Here is a 21,948-nt window from a genome sequence, read left to right as displayed (position 1 = left end):
CACATAACCGATGGCCTTTAACAAATAACAGACTATATTTTTATCCTGAAGAGATCCGTTGCGATGTCACGAAGACCAGTCAAAAAGAGATTTGTGTACAGGTGCAAACTAGAACATGAATTTATTTATGGAAACAGCGGAAGTGACTAAAAAAAAAAGAGGTCAATAACGGCAAGCCGTTTGGGATCAAGAAGTCCAAAACTTTGGATGCACTGGGACGCATTTACGCTCAGAATTGTTCAGTAAACTGTGGAGATAAAAGTGCTTTGTTTACATTAAACGCATACCTGCATTTCAGAATTGCCCTTTAATAGATTTGGAGAACTACTGAAGTAAACTCTTTCAAACTTCACCATTTCATTTAGTTCAGGATAACCTTATTTTGTTTGATTTCATACTTTGAAATGAGAATCTTTATGCTTATTTTAAATGAGTCTGTTATTGTGTATCAATTATTAACATTTGTCTGTGAATAATTCAGCACACGGCTCGGTGCATTATCTATAAAATGCCTCTAATTATGGTAAGTTTTGTCTGAATTTATGCTGCTTTTCTTTATGTGCTGCAAGTCTTTGTGCAGAACAGTTGTCATGGATACGTACAGGGAGGTTTTAAGTGCACCAGCTTGATTTGCAAAAAAATAAAAAATAAAAACCTCAGGTAAATATTGGCTTACTGTTATGGCTTTAAGTGTGTTGTAATAATGTGCAGCTCAGAGTGCCACACCTAGTGAATCATTACACCAAAGTACACAAAGTCCGAGCACTAGTTTCAGCTTGAAAACTCAGCCGGGTGAAGCAGCAGGAAAGTATTACAAGTCCCGACACGAGAGCCCGAGCTGCAAAGTCTTCAGTGCAGTAACTTCGGCACAACATATAACTTAATTTCAAATCTGGCTTCAGTTCATTTTTCTTATAAATTCAACTCGTCACAAATGTGGAAGAACAGCAAAAGTTGAATATATCTTTTTAATGCGTCATTTTTTTTTAAAAAGCGTCAATGAAACAAGAAGCAGGTTTTCTGGACATTCTACCGAAGTGTCTGGTTTGACGTGACAGTTTTGTTGGTAACTGAGGACAGCGTCACACCTTGAACCCCTCCCCGTTCACGCCCTGGTGCAGACTTTCACAAGAGCGTCGTCGGAATGTCGCGACGAGCCCGTCGACGCGGGCCCCGGAGCTACGCCCAGTTAACTGTAAACACATTTCAGTGCAGCCGGAATGTGCTTGCACAGATAATTACTGCACGAGCGAAGGAAAGTGGATTGGCTTCCAGTTAAAAAATCACTGCAGAATAACCAACAAAAATTCGTAAAACTGACTGCTGTAAGTGTGCGATATGACACAAAATACTACATGAAATGTCAATAAATGTATCTGCGTTAAACTCCTTGTTCATTTAGGTTATTTTCATCTTAAATTATCTTTTTTTGTTTTAAACTCTATGGTTAGCAAACAAAATCAACTGCACAAGTTACAAAAATGTAGCACTGAACTCAGAAGGTTCATAAAAGGTTTGATTAAAAAAAAAACAACAAACAAACAAAAATACCTTGCATCTCTTCATATAAACTCTTGGGAGTGAAATTAACACATAGGAATGCAACTCAGGGAAAACTGACAGCATCTGCATAGTTTTCAGTGCAAAAGGACTTCTACCAAAAAGCTTCCCAAACACAAAACGAGACGAAGCAACACTAACGATGTTCGGACAACAAACATTCAGATGCCAGGTCTCTAAATCCCGTGGAGTGAAAAAAAAAAAAAAAAAAAGTAAACGCCGTCGGCCGTGTTTGTTCATGACTTTGTGCAAACGTCTGCAAGAGATTTGAACTTCGGTCCGAGTGAGTCTAGAAAGGCGAAGCTCTCTTTCTCGCCGCCGTAGTCGCTGCAGCAGCCCACCGAGCCGGCGTCGGAGCCCGCCCCCTCGAACTTGTAGGAGTGGATGACGTCCTCTGCGAATCGCTCCTCACCCTCGGTGCCCATGGAGAAAATTTTCTGTTAAGACGGACGCAGAAAGAGGAGAGGAGGAGCACGTTACTCATCTAGGCGGACTGGAGGGAAGATGCTGTGTGACGATGCATGGCAGCTCGGGACACGGCTGGCAGTCAGATATTATAAGCTGAACAAAAACCTCACTAGAAATATTTCTTACCTAGAATTGTTGAAATATTAAAGTTTACAGAGAAGACAATCACGGCTTATAGGAAAAGATTAGAATGCACATGGGAACTTCTTCTGCGCTCACAGATAACACAGAAGTTATTAAACCTCGCTGAAAGAAAGCTTTTTGCAGCTGGACAAATCATTCTGCTTCTCCCTTATCCTTCCAAAGCTAACCTCCACCCGTACATAAATCTTTACCGTCCTATAAAAATCAAAAAGACATGTCTGCAATTAAACCACCGTACCTGTTGGAGGATAAGTTCATTTGTTCGGTAGGTCTCATAAAAGGTATTGTCCTGCCCGTGCTCCCTGTATTCCATGCCATTGCCGAGGAGCTGACCGTATTGACCGTATTGACCGTACTGGCCAGAGGAGAACTCTTCAACGTTGGTTGTCGTCATACCGGTTTGATATCCAAAGTCATGCATGCTTTGGCCTCCCATTGTGCTCATGCTCTTGTTTTGCAGCCAGCCCATATTCGCCGTAGAGCCCTTTATGGAGCTTTTACCTGCTTGATCGATCCCCATGGAAGTACCAATAATCAAACTAGAATCCTACGGAGCAAAACGGGCCACAATGAATTTGGAGAAGTAAAGCAAAATGAAAAAAAAGTTAAAGTGGAAGGAAGGTTTCTCCAGTGTTTTTTTTTTTTTTTTTTTAACGATGACGGCCTTACCACTTCTTCTCCTGGGGCTTCAGTGTTTGATGGTAACAGAATTCCAGCTCCATATCCAGCATCTTCAAGTTCTATTTTGTCTGGCTTTGTTAAGCAGAATAACGCAAGGACTAAGACTGCAAAATCAAAAACAAATATTTCAGATATGAGCGTAGTGAGCATCATATTGTGCACTAAATTTTATCATCAAGACAAAGTGAAAATTCCAATAAAACTTTTAACTTTCTACATGTTTGACCACAGGCGTGGCTTACTTTTAGCACAGATTCATTAGCTACGCATCGAGCGTCTTCACTCATCTACTACCAATGTGTCAGCAGCGAGGGACTCACAGAGCAGGAGGAGGAGGAGCAGAGGCAAAAACAGAGCCAAGGCGCCCATTGGCCCTAAAGCCACGCCGCTTTTCTTGGCCATGCAGACGCCGTTCTGACATTGGCAGATCGTTACTTTCACTGTCTGTTTTTCACCGAATCCCTGCAGATCTTTGACGATCAAGGGGACCTCGTGCATCCCTCTCGGAAGTTTCTGCACCTGCTTCAACGTAGCAGCGGTCGCTGAAAAAAAAAAAACACGTGTCAGTCAGTGCAGAGATTTATAAATCATTATTCCTTCAATCTATATATCATTCACTACTATATCAGTTTGGCTTGCATCTTGAAAAGAAAAGGCTGGCAGGGGAAGTATTAACAGAACTAATAGACACTCTTAGACATAACCTGAGTGACGACAATTCAAACTGCCTACCATTAAACAGTTCCACGGACCACGCGTCTTTATACTCGGGAAGCAAATTAAAGCTAAAGGGTGACGAAAACGGACTGAGGTCTCTGTCTTCAGCCACGACCAACACAGAGCCGAGCTGGTCCGTTTTGTCCTCACACAGCACCAGATGAGATGGGATCACTGGCTGGTTGTCATTGACATCCTCAATCACAAGAGTGACCATTCCAACTCCTGACTTGGTAGCTGAAACGCAGCAGCATTAGATTAGCTCTCAAGTAAAACAAACAAGAACTTGTCAGCATAGCTAATAAGAAAGACATACAGTTTTGTTTTGTGGTTTTTTTTTTTTCTTTGAGTTTTGGCTCTCTGAAATTTTAAAATTTTCCACGCACAGTCAAACAAGCCAGATCAAGAGATTACATGAGTCACGGTAAAACAACACTTTCTTGTCAACAGATGTTCTTAAGGGGAAAGAAAGACAATATGTTCAGGCAGGCACAAGGCAGGGCTGTATTTCCTTGTCGTGTTTGACTTGTATCAGGCCATCATCAGTCGGAATGACTGAACAATACATCTTCTGCTGCAATTAAACAGGCAGACCAGGCATGCTCCCAAACCGCTGATTCCGGTTGGGTTTGGCAAATGTCCATCAGATTTAGATTTAGTCGCCCGTGCATTGTTACTGCACTTCATCAACCAAGACAGTGATGGCTTGGAATAAAGAAAGGAAAGCCGTCTATGCTCGTCCTTGTGTTTTCTGCATATACTTAATAAGAGAGCAGCGGGAGCAGGTAACTTACAGGAATCGACAGCCCTCACGGAGATGTTGTATAGCCCATCTTGGACGAGATCTGACTCTCTGTCAATTGTGTTTGCCACCTTCAGCTCGCCGGTATTTTTGTCCAAATTGACCCACATCCCTGGGTCAGAAATCTTGTAATACCTGAAACAAAGTAAAGAAAAAAGGGGATTAAAAGCCCATTCAGTTCGGCGATCGAAGTCTGCCCTCCAGTGTTTAAGAGCAGAAACATAAACTCAAGCTGAGCTCTTGAGAATCTGCCGTGGTAGGTTATGTGAAAAATAAATAAATAAATAATAACAAAAATTACATGATGCCGTCACTCTTTTGGGTCTCAGGATCCAAAGCTTTGTAAGTTCCTATGACAGTGCCGTTTGGTGTGTTTTCCTTGACTTTGATGCGCATGTTGAGTGGGCTGAATTCTGGGCCTTCGTCTACGTCAGTGACAGCGACGTCCACCGGGACGGACAGCCACTGGGCAGTGGTGCCGTTCAGCTCAGCTTGGTTACGGGCCAGAATCTCCAGCTTTACGTTTTTGCTCTTCTCATAATTTAGGGGCTGGAAAAACAGAAGTGTAAAAAAAACAACAGCTTTGTTTAAGTATCTGTCCTCCATGAATAAAACAAAAGCTAATCTATTACAACAAAGATCCAGACTTTCTGCCAGTGGAAGTTCAAACACTTTAATTGTGATTGAAAGCTTTTGTTTTTTTTTCTCGTTTCAAAATTACGCCCACCTTTGCAACATAAAGAAGCCCGTCGTTTGTTTTGGGGTCTCTTTCAATCCTGAAATCTCCATTTTCATTTCCTTTCCTGATGACAAATTTGGAAATCCAGTTAGGCGTGTCTGGTAAGTCCTTGTCCTCCACAGGAATTCTCAAGATAAGTTTGTCTTTCTCGTTTTCTGGAACGGTAGCTGTATACTGACAAAAATAAGGAAGTACAAATGTAAGAATTACAGAAATGATTACAACATGTTTGTCTGTTTTCTCTTTTTGTTCCCACTTCAAACACTTACAGCCGTTTTGGTGAACGTTGGTGGGTTGTCGTTGATATCAAGCAGCGCAATTGTTGCAGTTGCTGTATTGGACAGACCACCTTCTGTGCCTTTCAGATCTTTCACCTCTATTGTCACCATGTGTTTGTCTTCCGTCTTAAAAAGAAATGCGACAAAGAGATATCAAAAACAAAAATCCCATATTGAAGTAGATTAACGTGAACCAGAATGTTCCATTTAAATAAACAAGGTAAATATTTTGCGCACTGATGGAGAGGCTTACCTCTCTGTCCAGAGTGTTGGCGATCGTGGTGATGACACCTGTTTCTGGGTTGATATTAAAATATGCAGTATGACTCAAGAGACGGAATTGGAACTTGGCATGGTCGGTGTTTTGGTCGTCTCTGTCCGCGGCCTGCACCATCCCCACCACCGCCCCTGTGGGAAAAACCGTGGTTATTTAACGCACCGTGACAGGAAAGAATTTAATATGAAATGACTGTTATTGTGCATTTCCTGCTCGTCACCTTTGGTTTGCTCAGACACAGACAACTGTAGCAGGCCTTTAAACTCCGGAGCGTTATCATTGTCGTCATCAACAACTATTTGGAAATTCAAAGGTTCATCTCGTTCCTGATGGGTTGTTTTATCTTTAGCACTGACTTTCAACTGTGAAAAAACAAATACAAACATTTGGTTTGGTTTTTTTGTCCACTTGTACGGGGACAAGTGTTTAGTATTAACAGGTTCCATACACTATAGAATTTAAAGCCCAAGCTAATTGGAAATATCTTTAGTTATTTAAAAAAAGGATTAAAAATACAAAGAAAACAGTTAAAATACAGAAGTAAAACATTACACAAAATTAGACATAAAACGCTAAACCAAAAAGAAAACAAAAACATCTAACAGAAGGAGAAGTGGTCATCCTTTATGGCTACAAAGCTGGCCTTTTTAGAGAAACTGCTTCAGTCCTTATCTGAAGTCACAATAAATATTTGCACTATAAACATATAAAGAACAGCACAATATATCTCGGGGCTGAGTTTACTTTCAGGGTCAAATTAGCAAATGTACGGATGTACATTCCCGCACATTATAAGACAGGAATTATTCTCTGTCCAAGGTCAGGCTGCGGAGTCAACAAAAACGCTCATTTTCTTAAAAATAAAAAAATCCAATCTCTGTTGCGTCAAAATTTAAAAAAAAAAGTTACAAAAAAACAGGGAAACCCCCTTTTTGATCAAGCCTTTTCTATAAAAACAACCCAATTTCAATTATTGTACATTTTAAAGAGAATAATTTTTATCTTATTGTTGAACCTTTTTTGTGGTGAGAATGTTGGGCTGTTTTAAAAATGTGCATCTACTTTCACCTTTTGTCAAATCTATATTAGAGAGCGTTAAAAAAAACACACCACGCAGTATGATTACATTATCACCTGCGTGCCCTGATTTATTACAGCTTTTTTTGTTCCAACTGAAAACAAACAGCTTTAGAAATTTGGTATTTTGTTAGCAGAGGGGGTATTAAAATAATGCATTAAAAGACAAAAAGACTAAAAGGGATAGCTAAGCCTAACTTCTCAACTGGTTTGTTTTTTGTGCCAGAAATGTCTTACTTAAGGACAGTCCTTGGTAATTGGTGATGATTTATTCAGCCAAACGATGACTTTCTCATGCAATAATTACCGGTTGCTTTTTCAACACTCACTGTATATATGGAAATCTCTTCACGGTCCAATGCACGGGTCACAGACAGATCCCCATTGTCCTCGTCCAGAATAAAGACTTCAAATGGAGAGTCGGCGGCCCCATATCCACTGAGGGTGTAGAACACACTGTGGTTGACTGCTGAATCTGACACCAGCTATAAAACAAAAAAACAAACCACCAAATAAATCATCTCAAACATACTTAAATACACTGTTTAAGTATATACCATAAGTGCAACACTAATCAGAGTTGCACTTATGGTATATATTATGATGCCAATCTCAATTTAACTTATAAAAACATGTCTTAGAGAGGTTTTTGTTTCATATTTTAGGAAAGGTTTTTGTTTTTAGTGCACAAGTGTCAAACTCAAGGCCCACGGGCCACATCCAGCTCATGTAACAATTTTCCCCGGCCCATGAGAAAGTAGTTTAAATATATTAGAACTGTTCCACCACTCTGTAACACATCAGGCAAGAATATTATATTATATATATATATATAAAATCATAGCAAGAAAACAACTCTGAATCTGAAAAAAATCAAGTTTGAATTTCTCATCCAGCTTTGATTTTGACATTCAAAGAGCAAACAAAGAACATCCAAATGGAACCGAACAAGCACTTGAAAAGTAGGATGTTAGTATCTGTATGTTTGGATATAATTATAATGTATTACAAGGAAATAATAAATGAAATAGAAAACAATGTAAAATACATGCTAAACATGGGTCTTTTTTAAACTTGATCTTGTTTTTTTCTTTCATCAATAAATTGTGTTTGTTCTAAACCTGCGTTCTATGCTAGAACTTGGGAAAAGGTGACTCCTATTTCTATATTAATAATTTGACAAATTACACTTGAAAACCAATGTCAATTTATAAGTTTTAAAAACATTTTAGTTTCAGTAAACTGGCCCTGGGTTCTGACAAAGAGACTAACTTTCCACTGACTTTGACACCCGTGCTCCAGTGTGTGTGTGTGTGTATACAGATCCTGACCTTTCAGTGACCTGTGGGGTGAAAAATACCATTGATACGCGAAAGATGTAAATAAACCTGCCTTCATCATCACGCTTACCGTCTCGACAAATTTCGGAAAAGGCCCTTGGTCGTTCTCCCTGATGTTGATGGGCGCAGGACCCCAGCGTCTTTTGGTGCGCTTCAGCAAGACCTCGCCGTTTTGCTGCGACGTGCAAACAAGTCAGAATTATTTATTTATCTATTTTCTAAGCCCACAAACCATCACGAAAGCAGTGCAACGCGAAGCAGCTCCTCTTACGTTTGTCTTCTTCTGCGTTTCCTGGCATACAAGGTGAACTTCCATCTCGCCGCCCGGCCCATTGTCGTCCTGAGCGCTGACAGAAAATGTCCGCTCTCCGAATGCCATCGACACGGGAGTCAGAGCTGTCAGCGCTCCATCACCCTGGACCGCAAAACTGGGGTCCTTCACAGTCAACCGCAACGAGTTGGGGTCACAGCCGACTGCCGTCACTAAAATAAATAAATAAATAAATAAATAAATAAATAAACAAACAAACAAACAATTAATTAATTAATAAATAAGAAAGAAAGAGGGGGGTTGTTTTTTTAGAAAGTGACTCACAACCTTAAACGACACAAGAGTTTTAAGTTATGTTCGGTTAATGTAAGTATGAAAGTAAATAGTTAGGCACCTTTTGTGACCTGATATCCGGCCGGAATAGTTTGTGGCACGAGCACGTAGGGAGAGCTGGAGATAGAACACGACTCCACACGGGAGGTGAGCTGAAGGAGAAATGCGAAACGTTAGTGACTTTCAGTCAGGTCCGGGCAACTTTTCCACAGTTGTCCAGGTGCCAGTTTTGACTACAAAAAATAAATAAATAAATAAATAAACACCGACAACAGCCACCGGGTAAGCTTAAAGTAAACATAAACGAAAAGCACTTACCGACACTGCAAAGAGGAAGGTGAAAGTTAAAACGTTCGCCATTTTTTTTTTCCTTCTCCCCCTTTCTATTTTCTAAGTGGACTTTGACCCCGCTCCGAGCGACAGAAAGTCCAGCTGAACGAGTTGCTTTCCGAGTCTGAAACCGCTTGTGGATTTGTCAGTCGTGTAAGTCTTCAGCCTTTTCTTGTGTGAACTGGACGACTGGGTCTCCCTGCTCGCTGGCAGCCAGTCAGCAGACACACCTTCCGACACACCCAGGCGAAGATCAGCGAGCAGAAACACCTTTGGGTGCTGCCTGCTGTATCGGTCTGTCTAATGCGCGGCAGCACAAGTCCTCAAGCACAGAAGAGGAAAATAAAATGAAATAAATAAATAAATGAATAAACACATGTAAAACTTTTGTTTTCTTCCAGCAGGGGGAAACATACCCTAAGTTTTCAAGCTCTGCAAAGCCCCCTCTAAATGAAGATGAACACCAAAAAGTAGGATAATATTTCATTTTATTTCAACACAGATCTCTGTTCTTACATGCAGGTGAAAAGCTTCCCTTTAAAGGGGATTATGTTCAAGTTTTTCTTGTCACATCCCTGTTGAAAATAATAAAAAACAAAAGTCCACTTTTCTTGCTGTTACAAGCCCTTCTCTGAGGTCTGTACAGTGGTTGACCCCTGCCTGCGCCTCCTCCTCCTCCTCCTTTTCCACAGCTTCACTGAAGCATTCCGGCTTTAGCAACAGAACTAGGGATCCTCACTTAGCACCGCAGGAATGTGAGCCTAAATGAAGCCTGGTGTGGGGGAGGCTGAGTTCCCACAACACAACACTTGCTATCTCTATAAACTGCTGATAAAAGGGGATTGTGTCTTTTTTTTTTAAAGAAATAAAAAATACGTCCCTATCGAGTCGAGTGAAACAAGAGGGCCTTGTTTAGAATCGCCCTGGGAAGTCGGCCCATGTGGGAAGGGGGTTACAACAGGAAAGGTGAAAAAAATGTCAGGAAGACAGTTGCTGTGAGTCATGGGTGTGAACATAATGAAAGGGCTCGCTCGGCGGTGGGAGCAAAACAAACTCAGCAAATATCCCTTCTCAAGCTCCTCGAGCTAAAGGGGAAGTCTCTGTTCAGTATACTCAGTCTTCATCGTGTTTCAAGAATAAATCTCTGTTCATTTCTTTGCTGTAACCATGTCTAACCTCGCTCTCTGGCACTCACAGGCACCTTTTAGACTTTATAAATTACCCAGATATGAACTTTTCTGCTGATTACTACAAGACAGTTAAAGGGGAGGCATTTCTCTTCGACTCGACATGTTGTACAACCCATCACAATACTGTACCATATGTCTTAAAACGGTTGCGCAATGCTGTCTGTAATTTGCGGCCCCCACACCTGTTTTGTGTTGCCGTGGGTGTGTCGGCCCGGAATGACACAACGGTGTTTTGGACTTACGTCGACATGACAACATCAAGGTGTCTGTGACATGTGACAAACAGCCTCGGGGGCATCTACACCTTGTTCTCATGTCCCACGTAGGCCCATACACAAAGGTAAAGCTATTATAAATTCAGTCACTCTGGCACTGACATATTCCTGTGGCTGGACACGCCTAAACACCACCCCTCGCTCCTCGCCCTAGGGATAACTGGAAGTGAGATTGGTGCCCTGAGATCATTTCAGTAGAATTTTGATTATCCCATATCAGCTTATTAATTCGTGTTTCTGAAACGTCGACATGCTCCAACAGTTCGAACCAAATGTTACCAAGTTTCCTGGAACAGGTGCTTTTAAAACCTTAGCGCCATCCTGTTTTCACAGGCCCCGGTGCATCGATTGATTGGAAAACAACTGCACCATAGCGCCAAAAGTGGGAATTTATTGGTTAGTCAAAACAGCCGCAAAATTAAAGGCTGCTGTCAAGGCTACGGGGTTAAAAAAAAAAAAGTACTGTATGCCACCTGAGGACATTGTTGTGTTCAAAAGACTTTGCATGCTCTAAAGTAGTTTGGTCCCTAGAGGGTTAGAGACAGGAGACACACCTAGACTAACAAAAAAAATGGGGACTCGCTTTACTGCATTTCACAACAAACACTAAAAACCTGCAATGAACCAGTGAAAACGCACACACTTTAACCTAAACAGTCCACTTTTCATTTTTAACTCAGCTGGTATTTCTCACACATTACCAACAGCAGCATTTCAACAAGATCAAACAAATAAACCATCCACTTTCTGTCTCACTGTGACTAATAACTGATTCATGGCTGTCTGAAAGCACAAATTCACTGCTGCATTCCTTCTGAAACAAGATGAAACTGGTCACGTACTTTCTCACACACACCTATCACCGAGCGGGCGCATCGCAGACATGCTCAGTGTGACATTTCCCCCTTTTTTTTTTTTTCCGTCTGTGTTCGCTTTGTTTTTTTTTGCGTCCGTTGTTTCCTTGCTAATCGCATGTCCGACGCGCTGGTAAAACAGGCGAAACTACAATCTGCGGGGCTCAACTTCGGAATTTCATGTGTGCTGGTGAAATTCAACAGGCCTGCGAGAGGTTACAGGGATTCTGTTCTATTCACCACGCCAATTTTAAAGACGAAATGTAACTTTACACCAGCTGAGTCACTTTTTTACCTGAGCACTTTCCTCAGTATTAATCAGATAAGAACTAGTAACAAACAATAACACTTATAGACCTTGCAACATGTCAGTTTAGACTGATATTAAGAAACAAAAATATATATTTTTAGACAGATATAGACATATTACAAAATATCTTGAAGCACTTTATTTGTGGCTTCACTAAAAATATGCATTTTGCTGTATTTCGGTTGTCTGGAACAGGAAACGATTACGTTTGTGGTACAAAACACAGATTATTGAGATTAAAGTGTTTTTTTTTAAAGAAAAAACAATCTGAATAATTTAATCAACAACATAACATTTAACTAACTGAATCAGCTACGTTTGGACTTTGACTGGAGAGGCGCACCTACTGTCTTAGACTTAAAATGTATTGTTTAGTTTTGATTTATTAATCATTGTAGATGTGTGATTGGAGTAATTAAAAAGTTGTTTCATTTTTATTTTCGGTTATTAAATGTTTGTAATACAGTTGCGAAACCAATTAGGTGAGGCTTTGTTGTCCCACTTCACTGGAGCTCGTGTTTGTCATCATGGAAACACCTGAGGTGTACTTGTGGTTCCTAGAGTTTCTAAAAGTGGAACGGGAGGCAGAGCTCTCGGTTCTGTGGAACCGATTTAGAGTTTCCATAAGAGACTGACACTCTCTGCTTTTAAGATTTCCCTTTTAGAGCACATGTCTCAAACTCAAGGCCCGTGGGCCAGATCCGGCCCTTGGTAACATTTTATCTGGCCCCCAAATTTTATTAAATCTGCCCCTTCAGTCTGTGACAGATCGAGTCTCTGTCGCTTCTCATTTTCCTTAAAAAACTGAACCTATTTAATGAAGTCTTCCTGCGACGGTTCCTTTGAAGCTAAGAAAATGAAGCTTCAGTTCTTCGGTAATCTTTGATTTTGACGTGAAAAGGGCACATCAGATGGGACAGATCAAACTCTTGTTGATGAATCTGCAGCCAAGAAACAATACTGGTGTCTGCTTCAGTGTATATTGTCATTTTTAGTATTTTCTTTTTGTTTCAATGTCAATGTGAGTAGCTGGATGATTGAATTTTGTTAATGGCTTTTTAGATGTTTAATGGAGAATGCTAATGATGTCTTCTTAAGTTCAATCCATTTTTCTTTGTTCATTAAAGCATGTTTATTCTAAATTCTATATAATATCAAACTAGGAAAAGGTATTTGATATTTCTATATGAATGATTTGACATATTACATCTAAAACCAGTGCTAATTTATGTATTTTTTTAATAGGTATTGATCAAAACTTGCCCCTTGGCTAGGACCAAGTTTTTAATTTTGGCCCCCTTGTGTAACTGTTTTAGAGAAATCCTATAGTTTGGCTTGGCTCAGGTTTCCTGAGCCATCCTTTAGTTCTTCTCCTATAGGCTTATCACCACATTCCCTCACTCTGCTGCTGTTTTTATTCTCTCTAGGCTCCATGTTTGTAGATGAAATTACTGCCGTCATTAACTTCTATTTTACTACACCTGGACCCATCCTTCTGTGTTTGACTGCGTCTCCTCCCTGTCCTCTCAACCCCCACCCTAAACCTGGCTGCTGAAACTGAGCTGAATCGGCTTATCGTTTGAGCAGGGGGGAACCCACCAATTTTTTTTTCTGACCATTTTACTCCGAAGCAGGTCACGAAGCAGGACTGCCATCCGTGCCGTGTACGATCTCCACCCACAAGTTGGTTCAGGTTTGGCAGCGGCTTTGTGGCAGATCGGGTTGCATCTGGGCGTTCAAAGAGCTTTTTTTTTTGTACAGTTAATCCTTTTGATTCAGGCCTGAAAGGTAAAGAAATGTAACCTGAGAAAATGTGGGCCTGTTCCCCCATGGTGCTTCAGGTGAAGTACAACAAAACAAAACAAAAAAAAAGCTTGTCTGACTAGTTTGGACTGTTGCTTTCCTCACCCCCCACCCCATAATTATAACTTCACTTATGTATCTGTTTGTTTGAATAATAATAATAATAATAATAATAATAAAAACATATTACGCAATGAGTTGTTAGAGCAGAAACTTGTGACCAATGAAACGGAGACACGCCCCGGTTCGGCTGTAAAACTCGTCTGCTCCTCCTTTCTGGGTCAAAGTCTGTATAAGCACCAACAATAGACCGCAGCGGAACTCAAACGGATTCTGTTCCACTTCGAGGCGAGCATTTTGGAAAGTCGTCCTTTTTTTGTTGTTGTTAGTTAGTTTGTTTTTCTCCTCCGGCCGGATGGCTCATCCGATGTTGCTCCTGCTGCCCTTCGTCCTCACGGTAAGGAAATGATGCGTTTTCGATCCACTTTAAAGCGTCGGAAAGCAGAACTTCTCCGCAGGTGGGGCTCCTCTCCGTCGGTATCAGCATGAAGGTCGGCGGACACGCCTAAGTAAAACATTTATTTGCGCTGCTATCCGTGTTTACAGAGTTACTCTCGCATTTTTATTTATTTATTTATTAAGTCATTTAAATGGAAGATCGACGAGTAAAGTTCTTTCTGTTGTCCTTTTCTTCTTTTATAAATATTGGATGTGGAAGCGATCTAGTTGATTTAGGTCCTGGTGTCATGTGTCAAATGCGTCCCACCAAGTTAATGGAGGCTTTATTAGGCCAGCGTTATGGCTGCCTGCACACAAAGTTACAGTTGTCCAAATAAGATACATTATTTACAGTAAACATTTTAAACTGTCTTTTTTGACCACATCAAGATTTAGTGTTTTCTTTGGCCAACACCGTCCCCTTGGAAACAAACAGCTCCAAGTCTTGAGCCCTTTCTCTCAGGCCCATACTTCTCCCAGGGTCCATAAAACGAAATGGTCAATTTGTAGCAGCTGTATTATTACACATGTGTACAAAAATATCCTTCTTATCTTATTTTCTGTTCTGTTTGTTGATGTGCAGCTTGTCTCTGTGAGGGGAGAGTGGATCCTGGCTCCCAGACAGCTTGTGGAGCACCAAGATTACACATTCTATAACTTTATCGCCAAGGTGTGTGCTTTTTTTATTTGTTGTGTTACTTTTCTTTAAAACATGTAAAAAAATAAATAAAATTAAACTCTAACTTTTTTTTTTTGTTTAATGATGTGCCATGCTTTTATTCCTGTTTAGCTACTTCGGTGTGTGTGAAGCAATGTTTCAATCCTTAAATTATTAAGTTTGTAAATGTGTAAAAAGTTGACTTTATAATCTGACCGTTCCTATTTGTAACCCCTTTAATTTATCAAGCTGTTTCTTCAAAACTAAGGTCAGTGTGAGAACAGACTTCCATTTACTTAATGAGTCATTTGTTGATTTTACAACCATTTCTGTTGTTGACTTAAATTGACTTAAATCAAAATGCATTTGAAAAGCAAACATATTAAGTAGCAAACACATATATGCCTAGATCATGGTTTATTCAACAAGATAGATGAAAGTAACTCAGACAAAGTGTGTTCATAAAAGAAGATTCATTTTTGTTTCTTAGGAATTTCTGACTCACAGGAACATTTCAAATAAGCCTGACACTTCCTATTAAGAGAAAATATTTACTGAGACAAAATAAGTTTGGCCATAAAATTGATTTAATTTCCAAGTTTAATTTAAAGCCATAAAATTTTGGATTTTCTTTCCCACATTTTTTTTATTCATCACCTTTTTTTGTGTGTGTAATTACTTTTGAAAAGCACTGGAATGCTGCTTGTCGTTTTATCCTTGTGCAAAGTTGTGAGAAATGTACATCTACACTTTGGACAGTGTCGTTCACAAACAACAATAGTTAGGAACACAAGCTGTTTGACAGCATTAAGTAATCCTGCAAATGGGATGTCTTGTCATTTTTATTTCAACTTGTGATTTGAAGGAGCTAAATATGCAGCTATGTAAGAAGTTTATGTCTTTGTCTTTCAGATTCGCTCTGATAAGGAGAACTTCACAAAGATATTGTATGATATCACTGGTCCTGGTGTTGATGAGGACCCTAGGGGCAGATTTGCCGTTAACCCGAACAATGGCTACGTGAAAGTCAATGTAATTCTGGATCGAGAAGAAAGGGCTCAATACATTGTAAGAGCACTTTAAAATCTGGTTCCTGAAGAACGAGTCCTGTGAAAGACAATGCATAATATATATGTTGTTCATTTTATCATGATTATTATTTTTTTGTTTAGTTAAATGGTGTGGCAAAGTTCGCCAATGGGTCTCGTGCTGAAAAGGATATTGCCCTTGTAATTAAAGTTGTGGATATCAATGACCAGCCACCAGTCATTAAAACACAACAAGTTGGGCAAGTCACTGAGCGTAGCAAAGCAGGTGTGTAAGAGCCGCAAAATATTTATGATATATCGCTGAGAAACAAGCACTGATTACTGCATTTAAACAATTGTATTTGGTGTTTTTAGGGGAGGTTGTCATGAAAGTAATAGCTACTGATGCTGACGATGAGAACACTCCTCATGCCAAACTCTCGTACCGAATTGATGAGCAAAGTAGCGGAGCTGATATGTTTTACATCGACTCTCGAACTGGAGAAATCAAGGTTAAACGGAATACGCTTGACAGAGAGGTAAGTCACTATATAGTCGCCATAATTCTACGTATTACAGTATGTGCATACTGTGTGTTTTTAACAACGAGTGACATAGTTAGGCGTACGTTTAATAAGAAGCTTTCGGCTAGTGGAAAACTATTTTCAGTGCATTTTATTTCTTACCTTTTTCTTTTAGACAAAAGACACATATAAGCTGAATATTATTGCCAGTGACCTGGAAGGAAAATCAGGAGGAAACACAGGAAGCGGTGAAATTGAGATTAAAGTTACGGACATAAACGACAACATCCCAACTCTGGAAAAAGATTCGGTACGTGTGGCACCGCCAGCACAGCTAGGATCTTTATGTTTTCTTTAACAGACTGGGTTGATGGTGTTGTTCAAAAGCAAACACTGACGTTTAATGTTCTTTGTAGTATGAGGGGAGTGTGGAAGAGAACACAATCGGTATGGAAGTTATGAGGATTAAAGCAGAAGACATGGATTTAAGCCACACAGACAGCTGGCTTGCTGTCTTTGAGATCGTTTCTGGAAATGAGGGAGGTTATTTCAACATCACAACTGATTCTAAAACCAACGAGGGCATCATCACGGTAAACAAGGTAAAAAGTGCCGCTTTTTTTGTTTGTTTTTACAAACTTACATGTTATGCAATAAAGTGACAAAATTCCTAACAGTCGTTCTTCATTCTTTAATCCGCAGGCCCTAGACTATGAGGAAATACAGGCACTAAATTTGGGCGTGAAGGTTGCCAACAAGGCAGAGTACAACTTTGGCTCTGGGTCGATGACAGGGGCCTCAGGAGCAGGAGGAGGTAAAGCCTATCCCGTCAAAATAAATGTCCTCAATCAGAAAGAGGGTCCTCGTTTCCAGCCCAACGTAAAAGTGGTGACCGTCTCTGAGGACACATCGTCAATCTCCCTCGACAAAGTCCTCACTACATACTCTGCTATTGACAGTGACACACTAAAAACTGCCACCAATGTGAGGTAATGTCCCTCTGATAGTCTGTTACTTATAATACTGATTTTTATTTTCAGCATCAGGTTGATTTGATAACCAATTCCCATTTAATTTGTGGTCTTAATATGCATCATTATTTTTATTTTACATGTAGATATGCAAAATTCCAAGATGACGACAACTGGTTGACTATTGATGAAAAGACAGCAGAGATTAAGCTGAATAAATTGCCGGATCGAGAGTCCAAGTATTTGAAGAACGGAACATATTATGCCAAGATTGTGTGCATTTCCAATGGTGAGTCCAGTAAAATATGTTGCCCTCTTTGGACTTCACACAGAACGTGCAGCAGATTACAGTTTTTAACTCTGTTTCAACTCGTTTTCAGACATTCCCTCAAAAACTGCAACAGGGACCCTAGCCATTCAGGTGAAGGACTATAATGATCACTGCCCACAACTCACCACCACAACTCAGACCACATGCTTTGATGATGCTGTCATTTATGTCACCGCTGTGGATGAAGACGAGTTCCCCAATTCAGCACCATTTCACTTCAATGTGATTGGAGATAAAGACCAGAAGTGGACTGTGGAGCCTCTGAATGGTAAGACCAGTTGCAAATTCCGTTTTAAAAAAAGGTCTTTGGTATTTAGATTTTAAAAAAGCATCTAGCTTCAGCTTTTAGGTGAGATTTGTCAAGATTATTGATGCAACAAAGTTAATTTTATAGTCATTGTCACTTTGTGTATGTTTTTTTTAAAGAATACCTATAAAATCCTGGAGTTTCAGGGCTGAGGTTGTAAATCTAACATAAGCTGAACAACATTTTACTTTCAGAATTCAACCCTGTAGGAAAGGTGACCAAATTGCTTATGTGCAGAATACAGATGTTTAGTTAGGTGTTAACTGCCCTATTTATTTATTGAACTTCAAATTTTAAATTTGGCCATTATCTTTTTCCTTTTTTTTTAGGAACCACAGTCATTCTGCGAGACAAAGCCCACTTGTGGCCGGGCAAATACAGCGTGAAACTGGAGATCGCAGACCAGCAGGGAAAGTCGTGTGCTGATGTCCAGGTATTAGATTTATTGGTGTGCACGTGCCAAAAAGACACCAAAACCTGTGGGTCACGTGGTTCACGGTCTTCAAAATTTGGAGTGGGAGGCATCTTACTTCTGCTGCTGGGACTGCTGCTCCTTCTGTGTAAGTAGAAGTGTTTTTTTTTCTTTTTTTATCTCTCTTCATAAAAATTGGTAATCTTTTCTCATTAAGTTTCCTAACAAAGCAAGCTGTAGCTTGTAGACATTAAAAAGAAAGGGTGGGTCCCACCTACGTTTATAAGAGACACGTGATGGCTGCAACATGCATTGCACAATCATTTACCTTTTTCATAAATGAAGTCAATCTGTTGAAGAAAAATGCATCCTAATCAAAGAAAGCCATTTCTGATTTAAATATTAGACTTAGTTAAGTTTGACCACTGTACCTTTTTTAACAAATTTGTTCTGTTTGTTTTTCAGTGATTCCCCTTCTTCTGCTTTTCTGCCTGTGTGGAAGTGCAGCACGACTGTTCAAGGCCATGCCTTTTGACACAAAGGAACAACTCATCTCCTATCACACAGAGGGACAAGGAGAGGACAAGGTACTTTTATTATTTCGAATTTAATACATTGTTTAACCATTTGGCTTTCTGGAAAAATGCTTCATCCCTGACTGAAAATCACTTTCTTTCAAACACAGGAAGTTCCTCTTCTACAAATTCCATCAACTCTTGATGGTGGTGGTACGAAAGACATCACCACGGGCGAGGGAAAGGGATACATGTCGGGTTTGGTTGAAGTGGACAGAGGTTATGGTGGAGGATTAACCATGACAGGAGAGGATGCGTACATGTTCAACAAATACGGGTACTACAGTGGGCAAGAGCAAACGGGATTTATCGGTTCGGGGATGATGCAAGGACAAGACATGCGTTTCTCCCAGTACAGATCTGGGGACTTTAATGGAATATCCCTGCCAGATCATTTTCTGGGGCAGTACTTTGCAGAAGTGAGTATCTTTAATATTAAATGAGTTTCTTAGTCCAAATGTTCATTCAAGAATTACTCATAACAATGACTTAGGAACTTTAATTAGGGTGATTATGTATTTATCTTTTATGCCATAGCTAGATTTGATCAGCTAGTATATAGACAAGTAGACTTTACAAAATATATTATACTGTTTACACTGAAATATCTGCTTTCATTTGTTTCCAGAAATCAAACGAAGCTTCACAGCAATATCAAGAAAATGAACATATCCAGGCCTACGGCTACGAGGGTCAAGAGTCGCTGGCTGGTTCTGTAGGTTGCTGCAGCATCCTCGAAACCGACACTGATCTCGCTTTCCTTGATGACCTAGGGCCAAAGTTCCTCACACTGGCTGAGATTTGTAATGGAGGATCTCTGGTGAGCAAGTCCGTGGACGTAGAGGTTTCTCGTCCCTCGATCAGACCGGTGCCTCAGGTCATGCCCTCCACCTCCACACATGTCCATACTCACACGGAAACTGTCAGAGACAGGGATCACACAAACGTCAACACCCTCAACACCTCCAATGTAGTGTCCAATTCCTCCACGATCGTTCAAGAGGAGCTAGTTACAGAGAGAGCCCAAGGTTCTGCAGCTGTTTCCAATGTAAGAGTTCAGGAGAATGTAGTAATTCCTAACCAAACACTGCTCATTCAGCAGCCCACCATGTACTATACTGCTGCGCCCATGTATGTAGTTGATTCCAAGCCTCAAATGGTGCTTGTGTCCGGAGGATCCCAGCAGGCAGTTGGCCAGGTGACCCAAGCTGGGTTTAGTCAGGGTATGATGCAGGTTGGTGGCTTCCAAGGCTCTCAGGGTATGGTCCTTGTTGACGGGCAGGTAGGAATGGGTGGGGCAACAGTACAGGCAGTACAGGCAGTACAGGCAGCACAGGGCCTCTCTCAAGGAAACGTCTCCGACTCTACTCAAGTGTTTGTAGTTAAGAACGGATCCGCTGGGGGAATGCACAGTGGGCACTTAGTGCAGAGCACCAGTCAAACAGGACAGGGGTCTTCAGATGCCAGCTTTGAGGCAAAGGGTAAAGGTGTGCAGGTGAAATCTTTTTCAGTGAGTTCATTTGGTTCGGCAGGATCAAAGGAGGGCTTTGAACAGACGGTCGCACCCAAGGTTCAAGGAAACAAGAAGGTGGTTACGCAGCACAAAAAAGTCACAGTAACCAAGAGAAATATTCAGTCTAGCACAGATCTCTAAATGACCCTTTTGTGGAGCCTAAACACTGAGGTTAGATATAATGACAAATATTTCTGTTGATTAAAATGCACTATAGTACATTTATTTCTGTTAAAATGTAACAAAATATGAAGAGTGTAAACTGCTTGATCCGAAGCTTTATTATAATGAGTCTACTGCTATGTCTACATAGGTCTAAATGAACACGATTATTAGTGTTAAGTAAATTTATAAAAGAAAACAATGTTTTTATAGGCATTACCAGACTTTTAGCATTATATGCCATAGGAAATTTACATCCATTTCTGAGTCCAATAATGACCAGAATCTACATTTGAGTCCTGATGGGCTTGTTTATTTATTTTAGGTGCAAACTACTATAATTCAAAGAAAATACTAGGCTAATTTACAGTTTCTATTTACATTTCACGCAAAAGCACATCTCCGATTAAGCCTCTATCAAAGAAAAATGGGAAACTTCCCGGAAACAAAACAGGCTTTGTGATCTTGGAACAGAGGTCCGATAAAAGACTTCCTGCCTGTTCTAAGGCTTAAAAAGGAACCGCAGGTTTCACAGGTTTTATTAGTTCTGGCTCCTGTTTTCCCTCAACCTAACTAAACTAAAACAACTCTTTTTCAGTATGCCACGTATCTATCACAAACACAGCCAATTCAAAACATTTTTCACTGTAACAATATGCTTTTATTCTTTTTTTTTTTTTTTGCATTAAAGAAAATGTCGAGTGCCAAATCACAAAGATGCGTTTGTGTTTTACAAGCCAATTTTGTGCTAATTTGCAGTTTGACTTTCATTCAATTTCAACATTTATGTTTGCGTATTTCCATTAGTTTTGTTTTCTAAAAATAACAAAGTTTAGGTAATATGGGTTGTCTGAATATTCAAGGATGGCTTTGCTAAACACTGAAAGTATTCGTTGGGTGCTTTGGTTTCACACTGCTGTATTTGACATGAAAAAAAAATAGTTTTTTTATCTTGTGTTGTAATTTGCTGTAGGGGATATAGCAATGCAGTACTAAAGTAGCTTGATAAGAAATATGTTTCTGACAGGTTTTGCATCTACTGTCATGATAAAATTATGTGGAAAATTGATTGGTTTTACATATTGTTATGCATATAACACATCTTTTTTTTGCAAAATAGTTTAAAGATTGTATATATAATGTTTTTCAATACAATGAATGTTTTTTTTAACAAATGATTGTGATTTCATGTGGGAATTTCACAATGTTGAAGGATTTGGTTGGCAGAGCGTGTTTGTTTAAAGAGTTTGTCTTGTATATTTTTAATAAAAATGTTTCCCATTCAGATTTGTTCCACCTTTTTGTTTGCGAATTGACAAAGTGTTTTGAAATGCACATATTAAATGTATTGTGTGGCGTTTACAGTCAAGTGTGCCTGACCTTGAAGGCAAAGGTTATGGTGCCACTGGACAAAAGCTTCTCAAAACTTTAAAAAACAGCTCCAAAAACCTTTTTTTTTTTTAAATTCTAGTTCATTTTAATGTTGCTGGTAGAGTTTTTTTTAAACCTGAGACTGTCAG

At 39.9% G+C, this 21,948-nt stretch overlaps 2 protein-coding genes across 2 annotated transcripts; one reads left to right on the top strand and one right to left on the bottom strand.

Annotated features, from left to right (window-relative positions):
• Positions 1 to 954: 954 nt before the first annotated feature.
• dsc2l (desmocollin 2 like) lies at positions 955 to 9,324 on the bottom strand. Its single transcript, XM_017422546.3, has 16 exons — positions 9,006 to 9,324; positions 8,749 to 8,839; positions 8,355 to 8,566; positions 8,154 to 8,258; positions 7,073 to 7,228; positions 5,887 to 6,028; positions 5,643 to 5,797; positions 5,381 to 5,515; positions 5,100 to 5,285; positions 4,674 to 4,921; positions 4,365 to 4,507; positions 3,586 to 3,807; positions 3,174 to 3,395; positions 2,842 to 2,957; positions 2,411 to 2,719; positions 955 to 1,997 (listed from the first exon to the last, which is right to left on the bottom strand). The coding sequence occupies exons 1-16, from the start codon at positions 9,045 to 9,047 to the stop codon at positions 1,797 to 1,799; spliced, it is 2,685 nt and encodes an 894-aa protein (XP_017278035.1). The 5' UTR covers positions 9,048 to 9,324; the 3' UTR covers positions 955 to 1,796.
• A 4,397-nt stretch (positions 9,325 to 13,721) lies between these two features.
• si:ch73-74h11.1 (desmoglein-2) lies at positions 13,722 to 21,715 on the top strand. Its single transcript, XM_017422511.3, has 14 exons — positions 13,722 to 13,906; positions 14,531 to 14,617; positions 15,518 to 15,673; positions 15,778 to 15,919; positions 16,009 to 16,172; positions 16,333 to 16,467; positions 16,574 to 16,759; positions 16,860 to 17,146; positions 17,275 to 17,417; positions 17,509 to 17,727; positions 18,096 to 18,326; positions 18,644 to 18,765; positions 18,864 to 19,172; positions 19,382 to 21,715. The coding sequence occupies exons 1-14, from the start codon at positions 13,865 to 13,867 to the stop codon at positions 20,405 to 20,407; spliced, it is 3,249 nt and encodes a 1,082-aa protein (XP_017278000.1). The 5' UTR covers positions 13,722 to 13,864; the 3' UTR covers positions 20,408 to 21,715.
• The last annotated feature ends 233 nt before the right edge of the window (positions 21,716 to 21,948 follow it).

This window comes from Kryptolebias marmoratus, linkage group LG20 (assembly GCF_001649575.2).
Source record: "Kryptolebias marmoratus isolate JLee-2015 linkage group LG20, ASM164957v2, whole genome shotgun sequence".
NCBI classification, from domain to species: Eukaryota; Metazoa; Chordata; class Actinopteri; order Cyprinodontiformes; family Rivulidae; genus Kryptolebias; species Kryptolebias marmoratus.
This window is presented reverse-complemented; position numbering and strand designations above follow the sequence as displayed.

What these genes read in the sequence shown, in the direction of transcription:
- dsc2l (XM_017422546.3), bottom strand. Translation starts at nt 9,047, where the DNA reads ATGGCGAACGTTTTAACTTTCACCTTCCTCTTTGCAGTGTCG. An exon ending in CAACGTTCACCAAAACGGCT is followed by an intron (nt 5,286 to 5,380) that starts GTAAGTGTTTGA and finishes TATTTTTGTCAG; the next exon opens with TATACAGCTACCGTTCCAGA. An exon ending in GTCCGTGGAACTGTTTAATG is followed by an intron (nt 3,396 to 3,585) that starts GTAGGCAGTTTG and finishes TTTTTTTTTCAG; the next exon opens with CGACCGCTGCTACGTTGAAG.
- si:ch73-74h11.1 (XM_017422511.3), top strand. Translation starts at nt 13,865, where the DNA reads ATGGCTCATCCGATGTTGCTCCTGCTGCCCTTCGTCCTCACG. An exon ending in AAGAAAGGGCTCAATACATT is followed by an intron (nt 15,674 to 15,777) that starts GTAAGAGCACTT and finishes TTTTTTGTTTAG; the next exon opens with TTAAATGGTGTGGCAAAGTT. An exon ending in GATTGTGTGCATTTCCAATG is followed by an intron (nt 17,418 to 17,508) that starts GTGAGTCCAGTA and finishes ACTCGTTTTCAG; the next exon opens with ACATTCCCTCAAAAACTGCA.